At 54.1% G+C, this 18982-nt stretch overlaps 8 protein-coding genes across 8 annotated transcripts; 3 read left to right on the top strand and 5 right to left on the bottom strand.

Annotated features, from left to right (window-relative positions):
- Window positions 1–440: 440 nt before the first annotated feature.
- Window positions 441–2064, bottom strand: met2 (homoserine O-acetyltransferase; the record flags this gene model as incomplete). The annotated part of the gene is made up of 3 exons (XM_020202853.1): window positions 441–1485; window positions 1540–1930; window positions 2028–2064. 3 exons carry the CDS (start codon window positions 2062–2064, stop codon window positions 441–443), a joined length of 1473 nt encoding a protein of 490 aa, XP_020053176.1.
- A 301-nt stretch (window positions 2065–2365) lies between these two features.
- ASPACDRAFT_1874129 (MDR family MFS transporter) lies at window positions 2366–4477 on the bottom strand (the record flags this gene model as incomplete). The annotated part of the gene is made up of 9 exons (XM_020198027.1): window positions 2366–2813; window positions 2872–3032; window positions 3080–3583; window positions 3632–3703; window positions 3760–3783; window positions 3834–4008; window positions 4060–4111; window positions 4170–4246; window positions 4298–4477. The coding sequence occupies 9 exons, from the start codon at window positions 4475–4477 to the stop codon at window positions 2421–2423; spliced, it is 1638 nt and encodes a 545-aa protein (XP_020053175.1). The 3' UTR covers window positions 2366–2420.
- A 439-nt stretch (window positions 4478–4916) lies between these two features.
- ASPACDRAFT_46361 (zinc-binding alcohol dehydrogenase family protein) lies at window positions 4917–5951 on the bottom strand (the record flags this gene model as incomplete). The annotated part of the gene is made up of 1 exon (XM_020201767.1): window positions 4917–5951. One exon carries the CDS (start codon window positions 5949–5951, stop codon window positions 4917–4919), a length of 1035 nt encoding a protein of 344 aa, XP_020053174.1.
- A 388-nt stretch (window positions 5952–6339) lies between these two features.
- On the top strand, window positions 6340–8675 carry ASPACDRAFT_54217 (Zn(II)2Cys6 transcription factor domain-containing protein; the record flags this gene model as incomplete). The annotated part of the gene is made up of 7 exons (XM_020202852.1): window positions 6340–6458; window positions 6528–7193; window positions 7247–7462; window positions 7517–7779; window positions 7872–8283; window positions 8321–8474; window positions 8508–8675. The coding sequence occupies 7 exons, from the start codon at window positions 6340–6342 to the stop codon at window positions 8673–8675; spliced, it is 1998 nt and encodes a 665-aa protein (XP_020053173.1).
- Window positions 8676–8769: 94 nt separating this feature from the next.
- ASPACDRAFT_54216 (NAD(P)/FAD-dependent oxidoreductase) lies at window positions 8770–10427 on the bottom strand (the record flags this gene model as incomplete). The annotated part of the gene is made up of 4 exons (XM_020202851.1): window positions 8770–9026; window positions 9109–9691; window positions 9820–10109; window positions 10166–10427. The coding sequence occupies 4 exons, from the start codon at window positions 10425–10427 to the stop codon at window positions 8770–8772; spliced, it is 1392 nt and encodes a 463-aa protein (XP_020053172.1).
- A 312-nt stretch (window positions 10428–10739) lies between these two features.
- On the bottom strand, window positions 10740–11838 carry ASPACDRAFT_63159 (caleosin family protein; the record flags this gene model as incomplete). The annotated part of the gene is made up of 5 exons (XM_020203854.1): window positions 10740–10847; window positions 10910–11002; window positions 11072–11233; window positions 11347–11571; window positions 11641–11838. 5 exons carry the CDS (start codon window positions 11836–11838, stop codon window positions 10740–10742), a joined length of 786 nt encoding a protein of 261 aa, XP_020053171.1.
- Window positions 11839–13431: 1593 nt separating this feature from the next.
- Window positions 13432–15700, top strand: ASPACDRAFT_81044 (SAP domain protein). Its single transcript, XM_020205782.1, has one exon. It carries the CDS (start codon window positions 13531–13533, stop codon window positions 15502–15504), a length of 1974 nt encoding a protein of 657 aa, XP_020053170.1. The 5' UTR covers window positions 13432–13530; the 3' UTR covers window positions 15505–15700.
- Window positions 15701–16881: 1181 nt separating this feature from the next.
- On the top strand, window positions 16882–18898 carry ASPACDRAFT_81043 (uncharacterized protein). The gene is made up of 6 exons (XM_020205781.1): window positions 16882–16955; window positions 17055–17205; window positions 17278–17575; window positions 17631–17756; window positions 17815–17964; window positions 18023–18898. Exons 1-6 carry the CDS (start codon window positions 16913–16915, stop codon window positions 18887–18889), a joined length of 1635 nt encoding a protein of 544 aa, XP_020053169.1. The 5' UTR covers window positions 16882–16912; the 3' UTR covers window positions 18890–18898.
- Window positions 18899–18982: the final 84 nt, after the last annotated feature.

Here is an 18982-nt window from a genome sequence, read left to right as displayed (position 1 = left end):
AAAAAAAAAAAANAAAAAAAAGAAGAGAGATCTGTCTATTCCATTCATCATACTATGTACGATCGAACTCTTGTAGAAAAGGTCGCCCACCACCCTCCGGGCATCGTGGCTGCTGCAAACAGACAGACCACGCCTCGTGAGGGCTTATCGATGGAGAGCAGTTGGATGCTTCTTTTACAGCCTTACCTGTTGTTTAGGAAACGAGAGAGGCAGTTAAGTGCTCATCTCTCTGACTGGCTTAAGAATGACAATAAACAAAGTTTGCACCGCTACTTCCCCGAGGCGCCTGGTCCTGGCGGGGTCCGAAAGCCGCCGGCGCGTCCTCTCGTCGCCGAGAAAAAGACCAGACTTCGTTCCCCCTCTGGTGTCAGGCAAGAATAATGTGTTTGTGAAGGCTGCAAGACTGCGCCAAAGTCGATCTGGATACCGGAATGGTCAGTTTACCAGGCGGTGATGTCTTCCACCTCCGCTTCGCCGAATGTGCTGCTCTTGGTTAGCTTATTCACGCCATCCACAGCCTCGGCGCCACCCTCGGGAACCTTGGACATGATGTCCGGAAGAACTTCGCGGAAGAACTCGAGGATATACTTGTTGACCTGCTCAAACTGGAGGAGGAAAGCATCGTGTCCCTCGGGACTCTCGATCCGCTTCAATCTCGAGTCCGGAATACCAGCTGCGATTTCCTGCTGCTCCTCAAAAGTGAACAGTCCATCGGTCTCGATGCCCAAAACCAACGCAGGCTGCTCGATTTGGCCAAGTGCCTCGCGGACAGGATTCTCAGAGTCTGCGCTGGCCCGGTGTCTCGAGACGTCGTGCGTGTCAAGCTTGCGGGTGATCGCAATGTAGCAGTTGGCGTCGAACCGCTTCACGAACTTCTCGCCCTGGTAGCGAAGGTAGGACTGAGCTGAGAAATAAGTGGGAAGCTTCTTCTGATTGCCCTTTGGTTCGACAGTCTTGCTGAAGGTCTTGGTTCCAGAGAACTGCGGGTCCTGGAACAGAATTTCGGCCGGCTGGGCAAGCGCAGGCGACTGGAGCACAGGGGAGCTGCGTCCACTGCTCTTGTGCCCATCGTTGTGAACGGCCCAGTGCTCGTTGGGCGGACTGGGCAATCTCTCGGTGCCGTTAATGTTCTGGCGCTTGGAGGGATCAGGCACGTTTCGGCCGAAGCGAGACTCAAAAGAGTTGCGGCTGCGGTATGTAAGAAGGGCAGACATGCGGGCCGCACCTAGCCCGGTCGCAGGAGGGTCATCGAACGAGTAGTAGCCATCCTCGTACTTGGGATCGCTGTAAATGCTTTGCCGTTGCGCCTCGCCCCAACTGATACACCAAGCAGAGTGACGGGGAGATGTGGCGATAGGACAAATGGCACGGACATAATCCTTGCCGAAGTAGGCGTACTCGAGGGTAAGCATGCCACCCATGGAACCACCCACGACGGCAGCAATCTGCCGTACGCCAAGATCATCGAGCACGATCTTGTGAATTCTTGTTGACGTTAGACACGAATACGCTCAACTATCCTTCGAGAAAATAGCATACCTCACATCATCACGCACGGTGGTGAGAGGGAATTCGGGTCCGTAAAGGCCCTTCTCCGGGTCTCCGTCCTTGTAGGTCACAGCGCTGGCACTACCATACGGACTGCCCAAACTGTTAAGGCAGACGACAAAGAATCGCGAGGTATCGAAAGCTTGACCGGGACCACCGAGCAGAGGGCCCCACCAGTCCGCGACATCAGCGCTACCACTGAGGGCATGGCAAATCACCAAGACATTGTCGCCGTTCGGGGAGAGTTTGCCGCGGGTGGTGTACGCCACCGGAACGTTATGCAAGGTAACACCAGACTCGAGAGTGAAGGAGGGGATGATCGCGATGGACTGATCGGTGATCAAGGCCGAAAATGGGTTTTCAGGTTGCGAGGCGACTCTCTCTACGGGATTTAGTAGCCATTCACTCAAAAATCGCGGGGACGGACAGAACTTGTTGAAGCGGGGGCGGGGGAATTTCTGGGGAGGGGGAGTACTGACGGAGTTTGCCAGAGGCGCCAGAAGTTTGTGTGACCATTCCGGCGAGGATAAGCCTCAGAAAAGCGATGCGATATGAGGGTGAGGACAGAAGTAATCACAGAAAAATGCAACAGCAATGAGCGAGACAACTTTTTGGGGGAAAAATGTAGGACGATGGAGGAGTGAAGCGGGGACAAGCCTCATTTTCAAGTTTTCCGCGGGTGACTCATGCGTCATGAACACCCAATCGGAATCCCTGGTTAACTCGTGCATCACGTGATGCGTATCTGTATACGATGAATACGCAAAGTGGATTTGCCAGTTTTGATCCATGATTCATGCATGATTCATGCTTCCTTCATGCTTCCTTCATGCTTCATGCCTCATGCTTCAATCTTAGCACACTAGATTATATTAGGCTGTCTCCACCGACGATCCCGATGCTTCTTCTTTCCTCTCAGACCGGATACTACCCCATCCCATTCCCCATGCAACCACGAAGCACACGCAGGAGCAACCCGCACAGAGGTAGAACACGCGGTCGATGGTCTTCGAATATGCCAGGAGGACCCCATAGAGATCCGCGACCGATACGACACTCCGAAATCCAGTTGCTCCAGCTGTAAGCACCTCTTGGGCGCTGACATGCGGTGCATATTGCGGCAGCAATTCCCTCAAACCTGTATTTTGAATGGTCTGCGAGAAGCTTAGGAAGAGAGATGCCCCCAGGGTTGAGCTGAACATTAGCAAGCCCATTGCAATAGGCACCTCGGGGGCCGGGAGCGTGCTTTGCACGGCAACAATAGGCTGAGACGCGCTGGCTTTAGTTTCCCGTACGAAACATTTACAGTTCAGGTCGACTTACCAGCTGTATACCCATACCTTCGCCCACTCCTGCCAATACCTGGTACCCAGCCCATTTGCCAATGGATGTGTCCGGCATGAACGTAGCCATCAAACCACTTGAGACGCCGTTAAAGATGGAGCTGATGAGAACGTATGGCAGGTAATAGCCCTGGCGTTCGACTGTGGTATATCAGTCAAGATCTAAAGCCAGATAAGCAATAACCTACCGAGCATGCCCACCAAGAGCGCTGCAAGCAGTTGCGGTACCATAGTGGGCAGACGGAATAAGCCACTGAACAGGGGCGAGGCCCCCTTAACTGCCTGGAAGTAGATTGGAACGTAGTAGTCTTTGCAGATAATCAGACTCATCAGGAACCCGAAGTTCAGACAGCTGCAATATACCACACGATTCGACAGGATCTTGAATGGAATCATCGCGTCTGTGCCTTTGAGGTACTCCCAAACAAGAAAGATGATGAAGGTGCAGCCTGCACCGCAGAACAAACCAACGATGGTAGGACTACTCCAGGGGTACTCGTTGCCTCCGTATTGCAACGCTAGAAGCAATTGAATCGCAGCTGGGGCGAACAAGATGAAACCAACAAGGTCCAATTGTCGGTGAATCGACCGAGCAACTGTCAACGCTGCAGGCTTGTGCAGCTGCTCTGGAATGTCGATGAAAGCAATCAAGGCCGCGACAACTCCTCCAATGGGTAAATTGATATAGAAGCCTGAAATCAGTTTAGTGATAAGCCGAAAGCAGGGCAGGAGGTACCTACACCAGCGCCAGGTCGAAAACTCAGTCAATGCACCCCCAAGCAAAGGACCTATCACCAGCCCCATCTGCGCTACTGTGGTCCTGTCAGTCGTATGTTCACGGAGACCAACCGGTTCGTGACACACTTACTGCCCATAGACATTCCGATCAATGCTGCAAACTTGTCAGCGGTCTCCTTCAAGGAATATCTATCTCAAGCTTACAAGGCCTTTTGCTCATGGGAACTGAGTTGGCGATGATGGTGAAAGCGCCTGTCTGAATGCCAGCACCTCCGATGCCGGCCACGGCACGTGCAACGATCAACATCTTGGATGAGCTAGCGAGACCGCAGAGAAGGGACCCCAGTTCGAAAACGGTGAAGAACGTAAAGAAAGTCCACTGCTCAATTTGAGTTGAAGTCTATACGGGCAATAGCAGTTCGACACCTACTTTCGAGTTGAAACTGGCATAGAGTTTGCCGGCCAATGGCTGTAGAGCAGCACTGGATCAAGTCAACAATTGTATGTCAAGTAACCACACTGGCAGGGCTAAAGGCTCACCTGGCCAACTGATACGAACTGCCGTACCAGCCCACATCGTCGAGAGAGTGGAAATCACTGGTGATTCTAGGGATTGCCTGTACCGGGATTAGTGGTAGACCATGCGCTCGAAATCCAGGTAGACTCACCGTTGAAATTATAGACATATCGAGCAGCATCAAGAAGCTCACAGCGGTGATGCCTGTAAAGACAGCTGTCAACCTCCAGCCGGTGATCCATTTTTCTAGGGATAATTCGGTCTGGCTGATGTCGGGGAGGCTGGTCGTGAGATCCTCCGAGTCCTTCTCTCCTGTCAAATGTGTATCCATGGAGGCGAGGTCTTGCTGCAGATAGTTGTCACACGGCGTGATAAGAATGTGTGCTACGGTCTTTGCTTCAAGAGAACAGAGGATTCATCGATTAAAAGGTTGGCATTCAGTTGCCTTCCTTGCTCAGCCGTGGAGACATTATCTGCCAATGAATCTCCGAAGTATTGAACGCCACATTTGATGCAGTGCAGCTATCCGACCTTCTCCAGTTCTTTTGTCCTTTCAGTGGCCGCTTACCTTTCAGGCAACTCGATGATAGATCTCAGAAAGTGTCACCGGACATGACATATCATATCCAGGGGACTTTGTCTACCGGCAGAATGACAGACGGGATAAGCATACAGTAGGGATGAAGGCCAGTATGATTGCTCGGACATGATGAGATTAAGACACAAAAAGAATATAAATATTACATGTTTATACCAAAATCAAACCCAGATCACAACTCAACGATCAATTTCGTCGCCGACACTCCCTTCTTCAAAGTATCCAAGCCACTCTGAACCGACTCCAACCCCCGTCCCACCACCTCCACCTTCAACGCAGACCTGAAGGAGCCATCTTCCAGTGCACGTGGCAGGAAGTGTTCGAAGATCGCCGGCCCAACCTCATTGTGTCTCAAATCACTTCCAAAGACGAACTTCGACTCTACGCCCTCCCCCAGCGGCCCTGTCGGAGGAACCGCCAGGGAAACAAACTTCCTGCCCTCGACCTGAGCCACGATCTTCGCACACAATTCCACACTGCCATCGCCGACTGCAAACGCTCCCGCACTCTGCTTGCCCTGGGAAGCCGCTACCACATCCTCCACCACCGTCTCGCTGCGATAGTCGAAGACTTGACTTGCCCCCAGGGACTTCACAAACTCAAAGTTCTTGGGCGATGCCGTGCTGAAGACCTCGTACCCGGCTGCGAAGGCCATCTGAACCGCGCTGCTGCCGACACTCGACGAGCCACTCCAGATAAGCACCGTCTGGCCCGTGGATGCGGCGCGAGGGGCGCACGGGAACTGTAGGGCAAGGTGGTCCTTCTGGAAAAGACCGCTTGCGGCCGTGGAGATTCCCAAGGGGATGGCCGCGGCGTCTGGGAAGGATAGTTGGGGAGGAATCTGCGCGGTGGTCTGGGGTGTGAGGACCACGTAGGACTGGAAGCCTCCATCAGCCGGTCGGCTGGTTCGGACTCCTGATGTCAAGCCGAGTACGCGGTCTCCGGGCTTGAAGCGGGAGGCGAGGGCGCCGGGGCCGACCTCGACGACTTCGCCCGCCACGTCGCAGCCTAGGACGGTCGGGTAGGTCGACCAGGGGAAGAGGGCGGTGCCCATGTCTTGCATGGCATAGTCGACCAGATTGAGTCCGACGGCTTGGTTTCTGATTACGATTTCGTTCTCCTGGGGAGGGGTGTAGGCTGCTTCGTCCACTTCGAGGGGATAGGCTTTCTCGGACCTGAGCCACGCGGCGCGGTTGCTGGGAGACATTGTGAAGAGGGTGGTATATAGTTGGAGATTTTAAGACTCTTGGATCCTGTGGCCGAAGCTCTTGCGCATATATTCTGTTTATTGATGCTGATGATTGCTGACGATGATGATGTTCTCGTCGTGTTGTCCTCATGCTGCAGTTATATACACTGTCATACAGAGTTAGGGCTTATGGCCGAGGCCAACTAAAGTCCGCCATGTCCGTCGGCCTTAATCCTCTCACCAGTCACGAAATCACTAACTAAACACCGACGGCGTTTCGGTATCTTATCTCCCTACGGCGAATTCCCATTTAATCTGACTGAATCCCGCTCGTTTCTGATTCTGACATCATGCTTTGTTATCCCCTCAGCACATACTAATACTCTCCATGCTGCTACCACCAGCCATGGACCAACCCTCAATGCAATATGATCTTTCCCCGGCCCCGTACGGCCGCGCATGTATGAATTGCTCGCAGGCGAAATGCAAATGCATACTTTCCAAAGATGGAGGCCAGTGTCAACGGTGGGTTTGTTCCACAATCAGCATATTTCTCCACCCACCGTCCCGGCTGACTATATGCATGCTCTACAGCTGTCAGCGCCCCAACAAAGAATGTCGCCCCTCCGCGTTCCAGCGCCGGCAAAATCTCCGCAAATCCGCCGCCACGAAGAGCGGCCGGCTGGAGAAGAAGCTGGACGATGTGGTCGCGCTGCTTCGTGCCCGGGCCGCGCATGCATCTGGTAGCAGTGCGGCCGCAGATGAATACGCTGACTTGATCGAGGAGCAGTTGAACGCGACGACGCCGGCAAGGCCGCGGCCCCGGACACGGACCCCGCGCAGTATCTCACGGAGGAGACCTGACGTTGAAATCCAAAATGCCAGCAATCCGCGGGTCCGGCTGCAGTCCACCGAGCCGCTCGAGCAGACATCAAGTGGTCTCGGCTCGGTGGCTCACTTGCCAGAAGACGCTGCTCTCGAGCTCCCGCCGTGGCAAGCCGAAGAGTGTTTGACGGCGTTTCTCACGCAGAAACTGCCATATCTCCCTTTCATCCATTTCCCGTCGGGGACCACGGCACGGCGTCTCCAGCGCGAGCGGCCGTTCACGTGGCTATGTGTGATGGCGGTTGCTTCGAAGAGCGCGAAGCAGCGCTCTGCGCTCTGCGACAAGGTCAAAGAGATTGTCGCGCGGAAGGCGGTTCTTGACTACGGGGGTCGCGATCTCGATCTCCTTTTGGGAATACTGATCTTTATCGCTTGGTACGTTTGTTGTTCGCCACTATTTTCTCCCTCGGTTTTAACCCTCGATTCAGGTCCAGCCAACAAGTCTTCCGTAAGCTCAACCTGATTATGTTCAGCCAGCTCGCCATTGCGGTGGTGTATGATCTCTCGCTGGACAAGCCCTCCTCGCTGGAGAACTCTCTCCTGTTGTGTCTCCATTCGTCCGTGGATGACGGCCCTCCCCCGTTGCCCGTCCGGTCCAAAGAGGAGCGTCGAGCCGTGCTAGGTTGTTACCTCCTCACCTCGAGGTATGCCACCGCGTCAACAAAGCAATGCACTGCTCAGATCTAACCAGCATGTAGCATCGCCCTCTTCTTCAAAAAAGCCTCATCCCTCCGCTGGACCCCATACCTAGAAGAATGCCTCGAAACCCTAAGCCAGCACCCCGACAGTCCCCACGACGAAGTCCTCATCCACCAAGTCCGCTACCAACACGTCAACGAGCAACTGAATCACCAAGAGACCCCCCACCCCCTCCAAGCCCCGATCCCCACCTACCAACATGCCCTAACCACCTATCTCCAAACCGCCCAAACCAAATTTCCCCCGCACACCCAACAATACAGTACGTCCCCTCCACCTCCCCCTCCCCCTGCTTCCAGAGAACCTCCATAGAAACCCCCATCAAAGACCGGTATATCTAACGCCCCAAGCCAGGAATAATCCACCTCCACAACACCCACACCACCCTAACCCTGACCGAACCCTCCCTCCTCCTCAACACGAGCCCCAGCCCCAGCCCCAACCCTAAATCATCCCAATCCTCATCCACTTCGCAAACCCCAACCCAACCGCCCAAACTCAACATCCCCCATCTCAACCACCTCTCCGCCGCCCTCACCGCCACAAAGCTCTGGCTCGAAACCTTTCTCGCCATCCCGCCGGCCGAGTACAGCGGCTTCCCCTTCACGGTGTTCGCGCAGCTGGCCCGCACCCTGGCCGCTCTGTGGCGGCTCTCCACGCTGGAGGATCCGCTGTGGGATCGCGGGGGCGTGCGACGGACGGTAGATATCTTGGGGGTGTTGGATCGCGTGGTGGGGAATCTGGGGCAGGCGGCGGCGTTGGCGAGGTTGGAGGGGGGGAGGAGGTTTTTTTGGTGGAGGGAGGGAGAATGCGGTGGGGGATGGAGAGGGGGACTTGGGCCAAGAGGAGGAGGAGGAGGTGGATGAGTGGGAGGTGTTTTTTCAGTCGGTGGGGAAGTATGAGTCTATGCGGTTGGTTTGGGAACGGAAGTTGGGGGAGAGTGCCGGGGGTGGTGGGGCTGGGGGGAGTGAGAGCGTCCCGTTGAGTCAGGATGTTTCTGGTGCTGGTGCTGGTGCTGGTGCTGGTGCTGGTGCTGGTGCTGGTGCTGGTGCTGGTGCTGGTGCGGGTGCTGGTGCTGGTGCGGGTGCGGGTGCTTTGGGGTTGGGGGTCGGGTATGATGACTGGTTGAGTGAGTTTTTGAATTCAATGGTGCGTTGACTCTGAGATGCTTCTGTCTTGAAAGGGATTGATGCGGGGTTGAGCTATGTACACAAAACAGGACAATAGATCAGCGCGGATGAGAACCTGGCAACTACTTTCCCAGGATATCCCCTCCCTCCGGCCCCGTCTGCGCCTTATGGATTCTTTCGGCCGTCGTCTTGAACAGCCGGGGCAGCCGCGTCTCCGTCTCTTCGAATGGCTTCCCCGTCGCGATCATCTCCGCCAGGCACTTCGCGCTGAGCAACACCACTGGCATGCCATGCCCATTAAATCCCGCGCAGATATACTGGTCCGGACTATCCGGGACCTGTCCGATGTGCGGATGGGAGTCGTACGAGTAGCCCATGACTTGTAGTTGTCTTCATGTTAGCATTTCCCCCTTCATACAGAAGAATCGAAACCGGGGCAGTAAAAACAAGGGAAAACTCACTCCCCGTCCAAATCTCCTTGACATACGCCCCGCTCTCCTCCCACCCCCTGAACGTCCTCTGCATATAATCATCATAATAATGCTGAGTCGGCTCAATCAACGTCCCATCATCCACCACATTGTACCACTGCTCCCGCGCATCCCTGAAAGTATACTGCGCCCCGCCCACAATAATACTCCCATCCGGCCGCGAGATCAAGTAACTGTTCCCGCCGCCTTCCTTCGTGTACACCACGTACGAGTACGGCAGGAAGGGCACGCTGGCTTGCTCCGCTGGCACGGCGATGTGCGAGCAGATGCCCCGGCAGGGGACAATGTTCTTGGCGTACTGCGGCAGCAAGCCCCCCGTGTAGGCGTTGGTCGCGTAGACGACTTTCCGGGCGCGGATGACGCCACGCGGGGTGTGGATGGTGTGATGCGTCCCATCTTCGGTGGCATTAACCGCTGTCACGGGGGTTTGGGCTTGCACGTTCAGCTGCGGGGACGAGGCGATCTTGTGAAGAAGGCCCAGGATGAATTTGTACGGCCACAGGGTGCCGGAGGTGTAGGAGAGGCAGGCTTTTGCGCCTTTGACGCCGGAGATCTTTGGTTGGTGTGTTAGCTTCGTCCGTTAACAAGGGCGCTAGCCATCGCCGTGAGACACATCACTGTCACGGGATGCTCTCTCCGCGAGCATCCAGACCAAGAGGAAACAGTGGGGAAAGCACTCACCCCCTCCGCGTTCTTCGCCGGCGTATAATGCAGATCCTTCGCCACGGCCACCCCCTGTGCCAGCAGCGTCTCGTAGGCCCGGCGGGCGCGATCACCGCCCTCCTCGCTGAGGTACACGTTCATATTGCGCGTGATGTTGAAGTCGCAGTCGATCTGCTCCTCCGCCAGCAGATCCTTCAGCGCTTGCATGTGCGCGTACTCGAAGTCGGCGATCTCAACCGCGGCGGACAGCCCGTACCGCTCAATGTACTTGGGGATGTGGCCGTAGATGTCGGGTCGGAGGTGGCCGCCTGTTTTTTTTTTTTGGTCGTGAGCAGGTTTAGTTACTTGGGGAAGGCTGGCATACCGTTGCGACCGGTTGCGCCCGAGCATATCTGGCGCGCCTCGAGGAGGGTGATTGTCGGATAGGACGATGAAGATGTGGTGCTGTCGTGGCCGAGTTGTTTCAGGAGGTAGTAGGCTAGGGTCACACCCGCGTACCCGGCGCCGATGATCGCGATATCGGTCTCTTGGGGCAGGTCGGGAGTCGTGCGGAGGGAATCCAGTTCATCGAGTTCCGTGCGCCAGAAGGGCTGGGTGGGGTTGTCGATGGGGAGGATGGGGGACATGGCGGATAGGATTGGTTTGAATGGGAGAGTGTAATGATGATTTGAGGTGAATATGGACTCGTTTGAGGGCCATGATGCTTTATTTATGAATCCGGCCTACTATAGGTAGGGATGTTTTACTCCGTCCCCAACGCCGAAGAGGGGCTGATTGATAACGCCGCTTCTTCTAATCTAAGCTTTATCTGCGGAGTTCGGAGCTGACGGGCCACACGCCACGTTATCTATCTGTGCATAGATAGTTCCTTCAGCCATATGTCTAGATTATCTCACGATGGCAGTTCAAGGATGCTTATATTGAGTAACTTCTATAAATCACGAAATATAGACCGAACCAATCATGCCATCTCCTCCCAATCCAAAGCCCTTGCCCCATCGCCCCGACTCCTGACGCTTCTTGCGGATGTTCCAGAAGATCGAGCCCTGGAGTCATACAATTCATCAGAAACTACTCGAATACTTCCAACGACTGGCTAATCACTCACATCGTACACTTGACGCAGATCTTCCTTGTAGATGCGTCCATCCTTCTGGAGCAGCAACCATGTCGTCCCCCACTCGAAGAGGGCAGCCCCCCACTATTGACTCACAGATCAGTATACAGTACACACCCCGCAGCCACTAGTCTGAGACGATTGATAACCTACTCCGAACGGATCAACAGCCACCCGCTGACCGTGCATCAAGTTGATAATTTCCCCGAGCGTCAGAGTCCCGTCGCCTTTCCGGTCATATTTGGCGAACAGATTCTCAAACGCCTGCGGTACGAACCGGCCCTCGTTGTCGATCACGCCACTGTCCGATCCATGCTGAGAGGTTTCGCCCAAAAGTCAGTTGAAACACATCCCAAAGGCCAACCTCTTGCCCCACCAGCTTCCGGTTTGCTTCGTCGAAACCCCGGGGATTCAAACCTGTAACATACCTTAGCCTTGTGAATCCCGTCCACATACACCCGGAACCACGGGTCCGGGAACCAGGAATGCGCCAGCCGCGACGGGTACGAGAAGTTGAGGTTGATGATCAACATCGCCAGCCACGAGAAGAGCATGTTGAATCCCAGCTCCCGGAAGCCGACGTAGGTGTCCCACGGGGTGATCTGGCCGTCGCCATCTCGGTCCCAGAAGAGGACGTGCTGCTGGAGAACGGTCTAGATCGGGGTCATTCAATCAGCTTCAGCTAGCCTTGCCGGCAGCCACCGACTCGGTTCGACACGCACATAGTCTTTGTTTTCCTCGTGGTATTTTGAGTGGAGGCCCGATTTGGCCTGCGAGACGGTGTAGTTGGCGCGGGAGACGCCGGGTTGTTGAATGTGCGCGCCCGCGTCCGTGGCTACTGGGCGTGCCTGGGTGACGGGGGCTTGTTTTGCGGATATGGAATCATTCAGATTCGTTTTCTCGTCGAGGGAGGGGGTCATTGTTATTATCTGAGAGAAAAGGGTAGAGTATATTATCTTTGGATGTTATTCTGTCCTCTTCCAAGCGAAGCCATCATGCCAGTCTTATAGGTCTTATCACGTGTAGCATGACACTCTTTATATCGTATCGACTCACGATGACATCAACTCGTGTCGACAAAGAAGCTGAGGCATATCAGGTTGAGGTCTGTGCGTAAACAAACCGGCCAATCCGAACCCCGGAAATGGAAATATGGCAGTGGTTCGACTTTATCTGAGTCGCATACGTCATCCGATCGGAACCCGACCTGTTGCAACTTGCACTGCACCCAACCCGATATCAAGCTTTGGGGCCTAAGCTCAGCATTGTTCCTGTTCTTGAAGCCGTTAGAAATGTGGGTGTGTCTGTTGAATCTATACCGTTGTACCGTTCCTTATTAGCGAAACCAGGGACCCTTAGAACGCTTCCAGTTCTACCCGCAGTGTGCATATTTGGAGATGTGCAATTTCACCGGATGGCCCTTGCTATAAAGTCGACGGACAATTCTGGCCTATCAGGCGACTTTAAAGAGCATTATAGAAAAACTGCAGAACTGAGGTCCTTCTGATATCCTTTCTCGTGGTGATTATGGAGGAGGCTGGCTTTAAGTTCATGAACTGCGTCAGATGCGAGTACATGTTGTGGGGGTGGGGGTGGGGGTGGGGGTGGGGTGGACATGCTGGTCTTGAGCCTCAAGTGGGAGGGCGTGCCTTCACAAGTTGTACTTACACTATTTTCAGTGTAAAAAATTCTTAGTTTCTGTTGGCGTATCTAGGATACAAGACTAGTTTCTCAGATTTTGGAGTATCTACTCTCAATCTGTACCGCCAGGTCCTGGGAGAAAAGAGAAATAGGACCCGGGTATTGTACAATCTCAAGCAGGTTCGCACAGCTTGAGGGCAAGTATATTTACAGGATGATAATAGGCAACAACAGGTATAGCTTCGGGGTACCAATGCAATGGTAGACAGTTGAACTCTAGTATGTAGTCTTATATGCAGAACAGAATCAGTATAGAATTCTCGCAGCCTGTTTAGCAGCCTTGATCAAGTCAACCGCTGCACTTTGTAGACTTCTATCAGAACTTAGCCATTCGTCTTTGCCGATGCTCGGTTTCTACTTCTTGTTGCATTGTCCTACAGATTAGCACTTACATGCTAGATAACCTTGCTGCTAACAGAGCTACTAGCGAGCTTTTATTCACAGAGCCTATGAAGATTTCTATGTAGTGGAACGCGTAGGAGATGTAAAAGACCGTGTCTTATTTAGGTGATGGCTTAAATGGCGCCGGGCTCACAGCAAACATCCTAATCGAGAAAAGGCTGAGCCAATTCCACTTAGAACCACACTAAACCTCATGCGTCAGTACCCCCTTGCCCCAATCTGGCTTAGCGCACGACATCATCTACCCTCCGCCAGTCAAGCTCAGCCCCGACCGACCGTCCACTGCACCTACAAAGGAACTGTCTGAATGACTATTCACTCTACCGCAGGGGCAGCAGCGCATCCAAACAAACCACCAAAATATACCCCCATTCATACAGCCATGACCAACCCCGTCTGAATCACAATCAATTATCTGACACCAGCCCCTCGCAAGGCGACCTTTATATGCAGCTAAATCCCCGCCCGTCTCGCAGACCTATACTAGTACTTGCTAGTACCCAAACAATATGACCGATTACTCGAAATTGAAGGTCACCGACCTGAAAGCGGAGTTGAAGCGGCGCGGCATCGCGCAGACCGGTCTTCGCGTCAAACAACAAATCATCGACCGATTGGAGGAAGAGGATGCTCGCGAAGCTGCAGGACAGGATGCGACCGCGGAACCGGGCTCCGATCGCGATAATGCGCAGGAGGAGGAGGAGGAGCTGGAGGAGGAGGAGGAGGAGGAGGAGGAGGAGGAAGATGAAGTGAGCGAGCCTACACCGGAGACGGAGGAGGTACAACAGGAGGTACAACCTGCGCAACCCGTTGAGCCACAGGCCGATTCGGCCACACACGCGGAGCCGGTCCCCGAAGAGACCGTGGAGCAGATGGAGACAGAGGTTTCAACACAGCCACCGGAGCAAACGCCGGAGAGTGTAGTAGATCAGATTGCTGCCCGTGGCAATCAGGTCGCGGAGGAGTCGCCAGAACAGCCGAAAGAGGAGGTGGAACCAAGCACAAAAGCGCAGGAGCTGGAAGAGACGGTGGTCGCGACTGACACCTCTGCAGTGCAGGAAACGACGGCTGAGCCACCTGCCGTCCCGGTTGAGCAGGCTCCCGGAAACGAATCCGCGCAGGAAATTAATGCAGAGCTCAAGGAGACCGCGCCGCCTACGAGTATCCCTTCGGAATTGAACACAGCATTATCAACTCCTCTTCCCACAGAGGAGCTGTTGGAGGATCGACGCAAGCGCAAGCGACGCAGCCAGAGTCCTGTGCCCACACCGGAAGCTCTGGCCATCAAAAAGGCGAAGGCGCAAGAGGAAGAGCCTCGCGTGCTTCTGCCTGAAGATCAAGGATCATCTATGATGGAGGTGGATCAACAGGAAGAAGAAGGGGCAGCACTTTCGCGCGAACCCCCTGAGGCACGTGCTGAGCCTGAGACGGCGGCGCCAGGTCGGGAAACGGAATCTGCCCCGGCCGCTGACGATACAACCCTCGCAGCCAAGAAAGATGCCCCGCCAAAACACGACGTTCGTTTCAAAGGTCTCTTCGCGGGCCCGGGAGCCGACCAAGCCCGTCCGCCGTCTCCTCCCCCTGATGTTGCCGTGGACGAGGCAGAAGTTGAACCTGCCCTACATGCTGCCACTGCTGCGCTCTACGTTGGAGGCCTGATGCGGCCGATGCAACCCGCGGCCCTGCGAAGTCATCTGGTTACTCTTGCATCGGCACCTGATGCTTCCCCGAATGCTGATGTGATCCTCGATTACTACCTGGACCCCATCAAGACACACTGCTTTGTGAGCTTTACAAGTGTCTCGGCCGCGTCGCGTGTCCGAACGGCCCTGCACGGGACCGTATGGCCTAACGAACGCAACCGGAAAGCGTTGTTTGTCGACTTTATTCCCGAAGACAAGCTAAAGTCATGGATTGAACGAGAAGAGGGGACCCGACAGCGTGGCGGGCCCGCACCCCGATGGGAAGTGAGATACGACCGTACAGATGACGGTGTCGAAGCTGTGTTAGAAGAAGTCGATTCCCGCAAACCGGCCGCCCAAGCTGCGCGTGCACCTGATCTCGCTGGCTTCTCTCGTCCACCGCCCACCGGTCCCCGTGCAGAGGGTCGTGGTCCGACTCGACGTCCCAGTAGCCCTGGTGTCGCACGGTCAAATTCTCACCCGGGCCAAGGGTTCAAGCCATTGGACGAGCTGTTCATGTCCACCACCACCAAGCCTAAGCTCTACTATCTGCCAGTTACCCGGGAGGTGGCCGACCGGCGTCTCGATCGATTCGACGACCTGCTACGAAAAGGCGCATTCCCCCGACGCGGAGGGGATGAGACCCGTCGTATCACTTTCGAAGACGGTGACCTATTTGTTGACAAGGGGCCGGAGTACTTAGGTGGTGGACGGGGCCGACGCGGCGGCCGCGGCGGCGGCCGAGGACGGGGAGGAGGAATGGGTGATTCGTGGCGAGACGACCGACGCAGTCGGTGGTAACGATACCTTTTCTGACAATCTAGTTCCTCATTGTTTCTGGTGATTGTACGGATATAGTCATCCGTCACGTGTACAGTAGTAGTTAAGGTACATTGCGAGGGGCAGGGGGGGGGGAAAGGCAAGCATGGATGTAAATTAGGTGATGACTGCACAACTGTGGAGTCCCCCACTAGACAATGCAATGAACAACTCTGCTTGGCTGTCAGTTTGACTGCGGAAAAGAGTAATTAATAGCAAGAGGAATAAAATAATAATAACAATAACAGTAATAATAACAACAACAACATTGAACGGGGCTGTGGTGATCCGTTAGAAATATGTTTGAATCTTTTTTTCATTCTCCAATAGACAAAGGGGGAAATGAGCGTGAAAGAGGGTAGCGAGAGTGGGATTGAAGGCAGTTCCGGCTATTTCGGGAAAGTGGCGCAGCCCGTGGCCAGTGGATACGGTACATACCAGCTGTGATGTAAGTTGAGCTAATTTACCGTCTTTATGGCGGGGAACAATGAAGATGACGTGTATTGGTATGGTCACTTGAGATTGCCTCACAGACTCCCGTTAACTTTGGTGCCTGTGGTTCGTCATCCCAGCAATCACAAAGCATGCCAATGCAAACTGAAATGAAGTGAGTGAGTGAGGGCACTTCACCTGTGTTTCGTTTCATCTGCTCCTCCCTTCAGGTTGGTTTGATGCTATACCTATACCTAATTATACTATACTGGACTGAACTACTAGCTAGACCAATAGTCCTGGTCTGGTCTGATTGAATACAGTACCCTAACCTACGGAGTACTTCTTTCCATCTACGCAATATACAGTGTATTCGGATCAACAGTCCGATGTACCACAATCAGCACCATCATCTTCATTGTTCCCCAAGAGTATTGGCATTGTCCACACCCTCATTCATTTCTTTTCCCCCTCTGGCCGATCACTGTTGATCCCCAGCCTCTCTTCCTCGCTCTTCTCCTTCACTTCTGCTCTTTCCCCCCTCTTCTGTTCACTTATTAGACGCTGTTCCTGCCAAGCAACACCAAGCAACACGACACGCAGCTCACGCTTTCTCGGCGCCTGTTCCAGCGTGGCAGACATACACCCCATTACTTTCTGTCCGCTCGACCCACGATTACTATCCTTGCAGTTCCACCGGCGACAAAAGTGTGGACGGAAGTCTAATCTCGGGCGGCTCTCCCAGGGGTTCAGTCGCTCATTCTTGGGCCAAGCCGGGCTGGGCGGATAAGATAGAAAGTCGACCGTGTTTCTCGCTCTCCATTCAATTTGCGACGATTTTACTCCCCCTTCTTTTACAACATCCTGAAAACCTCTATTTTCGTTTCCCCTATAATCGCTCGCGCAGTCTGAGGCCTCTCACTGTTCAGCTGTTCAATTTACACTCCCACTCCCAAGAATGGGCTGGCCGGTGTGTAATTCCACCACCGAGGATGAGACCAGTATGTCCCTTTTCGTCCTTTGCCCGCTCTTCGCTACAATTTGCGACGCCATGGCTGTTGAGTTGGGCTGACGCGGATTCTTCATTTTCACTCGCATAGTCACGGAGGTCGACCTCTGGGAAGGTGGGATCACCTTTCACCAGCTGTGCCTCATGGTCGGCGGGGTGTTTGGTCTGATTTCCATGATTGTTTCCTTCTATCTTATTATGATGCATGCTACGCATTACAGCAAGCCGATCGAGCAACGACAGTACGTTCCCGCCTTATCGTCGCGCCGAGCCAGAGTCGCACAGAGCTAATTCTATCATGTTACATCTCACAGTCAAATACGAATTCTATTGATGATACCTATTTACTCGGTCGTCGCATGGGTCGGAACGTACTTCTACAAGAACGATGTGTACTACGATTTGATTGGAAATTGCTACGAAGCGTTCGCCATCTCCGCTTTCTTCTCCCTGCTCTGCGCCTACGTCGCACCCGACCTGCATAGTCAAAAAGAGTATTTCCGCGGCGTGGTGCCCAAGCCCTGGGTCTGGCCTATCCCATGGCTGCAAAAGATCTCTGGCGGTGAGAAAGGCGTGTGGAGAACCCCTCGCAGTGGTTTGACTTGGTTCAATGTGAGTTTCTTCGATGTCTCAATCGCGTCGGTCACGAGCTGACGAAGGACCAAAGGTGATTTGGGTGGGCGTTTTTCAATACTGTGTCCTCCGGGTCCTTATGACCGTTATCGCCGTCATCACGCAACACTACAATGTTTACTGCGAAGAATCGCTCAACCCTGCGTTCTCGCACATTTGGGTATGTGCTCTTGCGCCCGATTGCTGGCGGGCCTCGACTGACCTTCTTGCCTGGATAGACTATGATTGTAGAGTGTATTGCTGTCTCGATCGCGATGTACTGCCTGATTCAGTTCTACATTCAGCTCAAAGACGACATCAGCCAACACTCTCCCTTCTTGAAGATCCTTTCCATCAAACTCGTGATCTTCTTGTCTTTCTGGCAGTCGGTAAGTGGGCTCATTCCGTAATCTACTCTCGTGGCAACTGGTCTAATTGTACCTGCAGACGTTGATCTCGTTCCTTTCTTCCGCGGGTGTCATCAAAGCGAGTAAGACAATCCAGTCACCGGATCTGAAAGTCGGACTACCAAACATTCTCATTTGTATCGAAATGGCTATGTTCTCGGTCCTTCATCTGTGGGCCTTCGCATGGCAACCGTACTCGCTTCTTGCGCAAAATTCCGATGTCACCGACTTTTTTGGTAATGGAAAGGCCAGCTATCAGGGAGGTCGCTTTGGCCTCAAAGGTCTTTTGGATGCGCTCAATCCTGTCGACCTTGCTAAGGCGGTTGGTCGCAGTTTCCGTTGGCTGTTTGTGGGACGCAAGAAGCGGACGCTGGATCCCAGCTACCACACGCCGACCGAGGCGTTTGGACTGAATGCGACTGAGAACCTCACTCCACCGTACGGAACCGCATACCAAGGGCCTCCAACGGCATTGAGCGCAGGGCGATATGGCAGCGACGAAGAAGGCGAGGTGCTTTTGTCTCATGCTCAGCCCAGTCCAGGCGGGCTAGCCCCGGGCATGCACGACGACAGTGATCCGAATCGCTTCTACTCGCATAATCGATTGAGCGGCTCGTCTATACTGGAACCGCAACCTTCGCACACGGCTCCTCACACAGACCCATCCTATGAGGATGCATACAATCCGTACTTGGTCCAATCTCAGCATTTGGCCCACGACCCTTATCACCACGACACCCCCACCCCCGGAAACCCTCCGTATCCGGACAACACTACCGCTACAACAGCCACCCACCCTCAACCCTACCAACAAGCTCCCCTCCAGGAACAACCTCCGATCCCTCTTCCAGAAACATATCAAACCCCGCCACCTGGATACGATATTGAGAGTCATCAACGGAGGTGAATGGGACCCCCTCCAGCGGACTCATTGCATTTGCATCAAAAGCTTTTTCTCAAAGCAAACCGAAGCGCGTGACATGACATGACTTAGACCTCG

This window comes from Aspergillus aculeatus (genome assembly GCF_001890905.1).
Source record: "Aspergillus aculeatus ATCC 16872 unplaced genomic scaffold ASPACscaffold_15, whole genome shotgun sequence".
Taxonomy (NCBI): Eukaryota; Fungi; Ascomycota; class Eurotiomycetes; order Eurotiales; family Aspergillaceae; genus Aspergillus; species Aspergillus aculeatus.
This window is presented reverse-complemented; position numbering and strand designations above follow the sequence as displayed.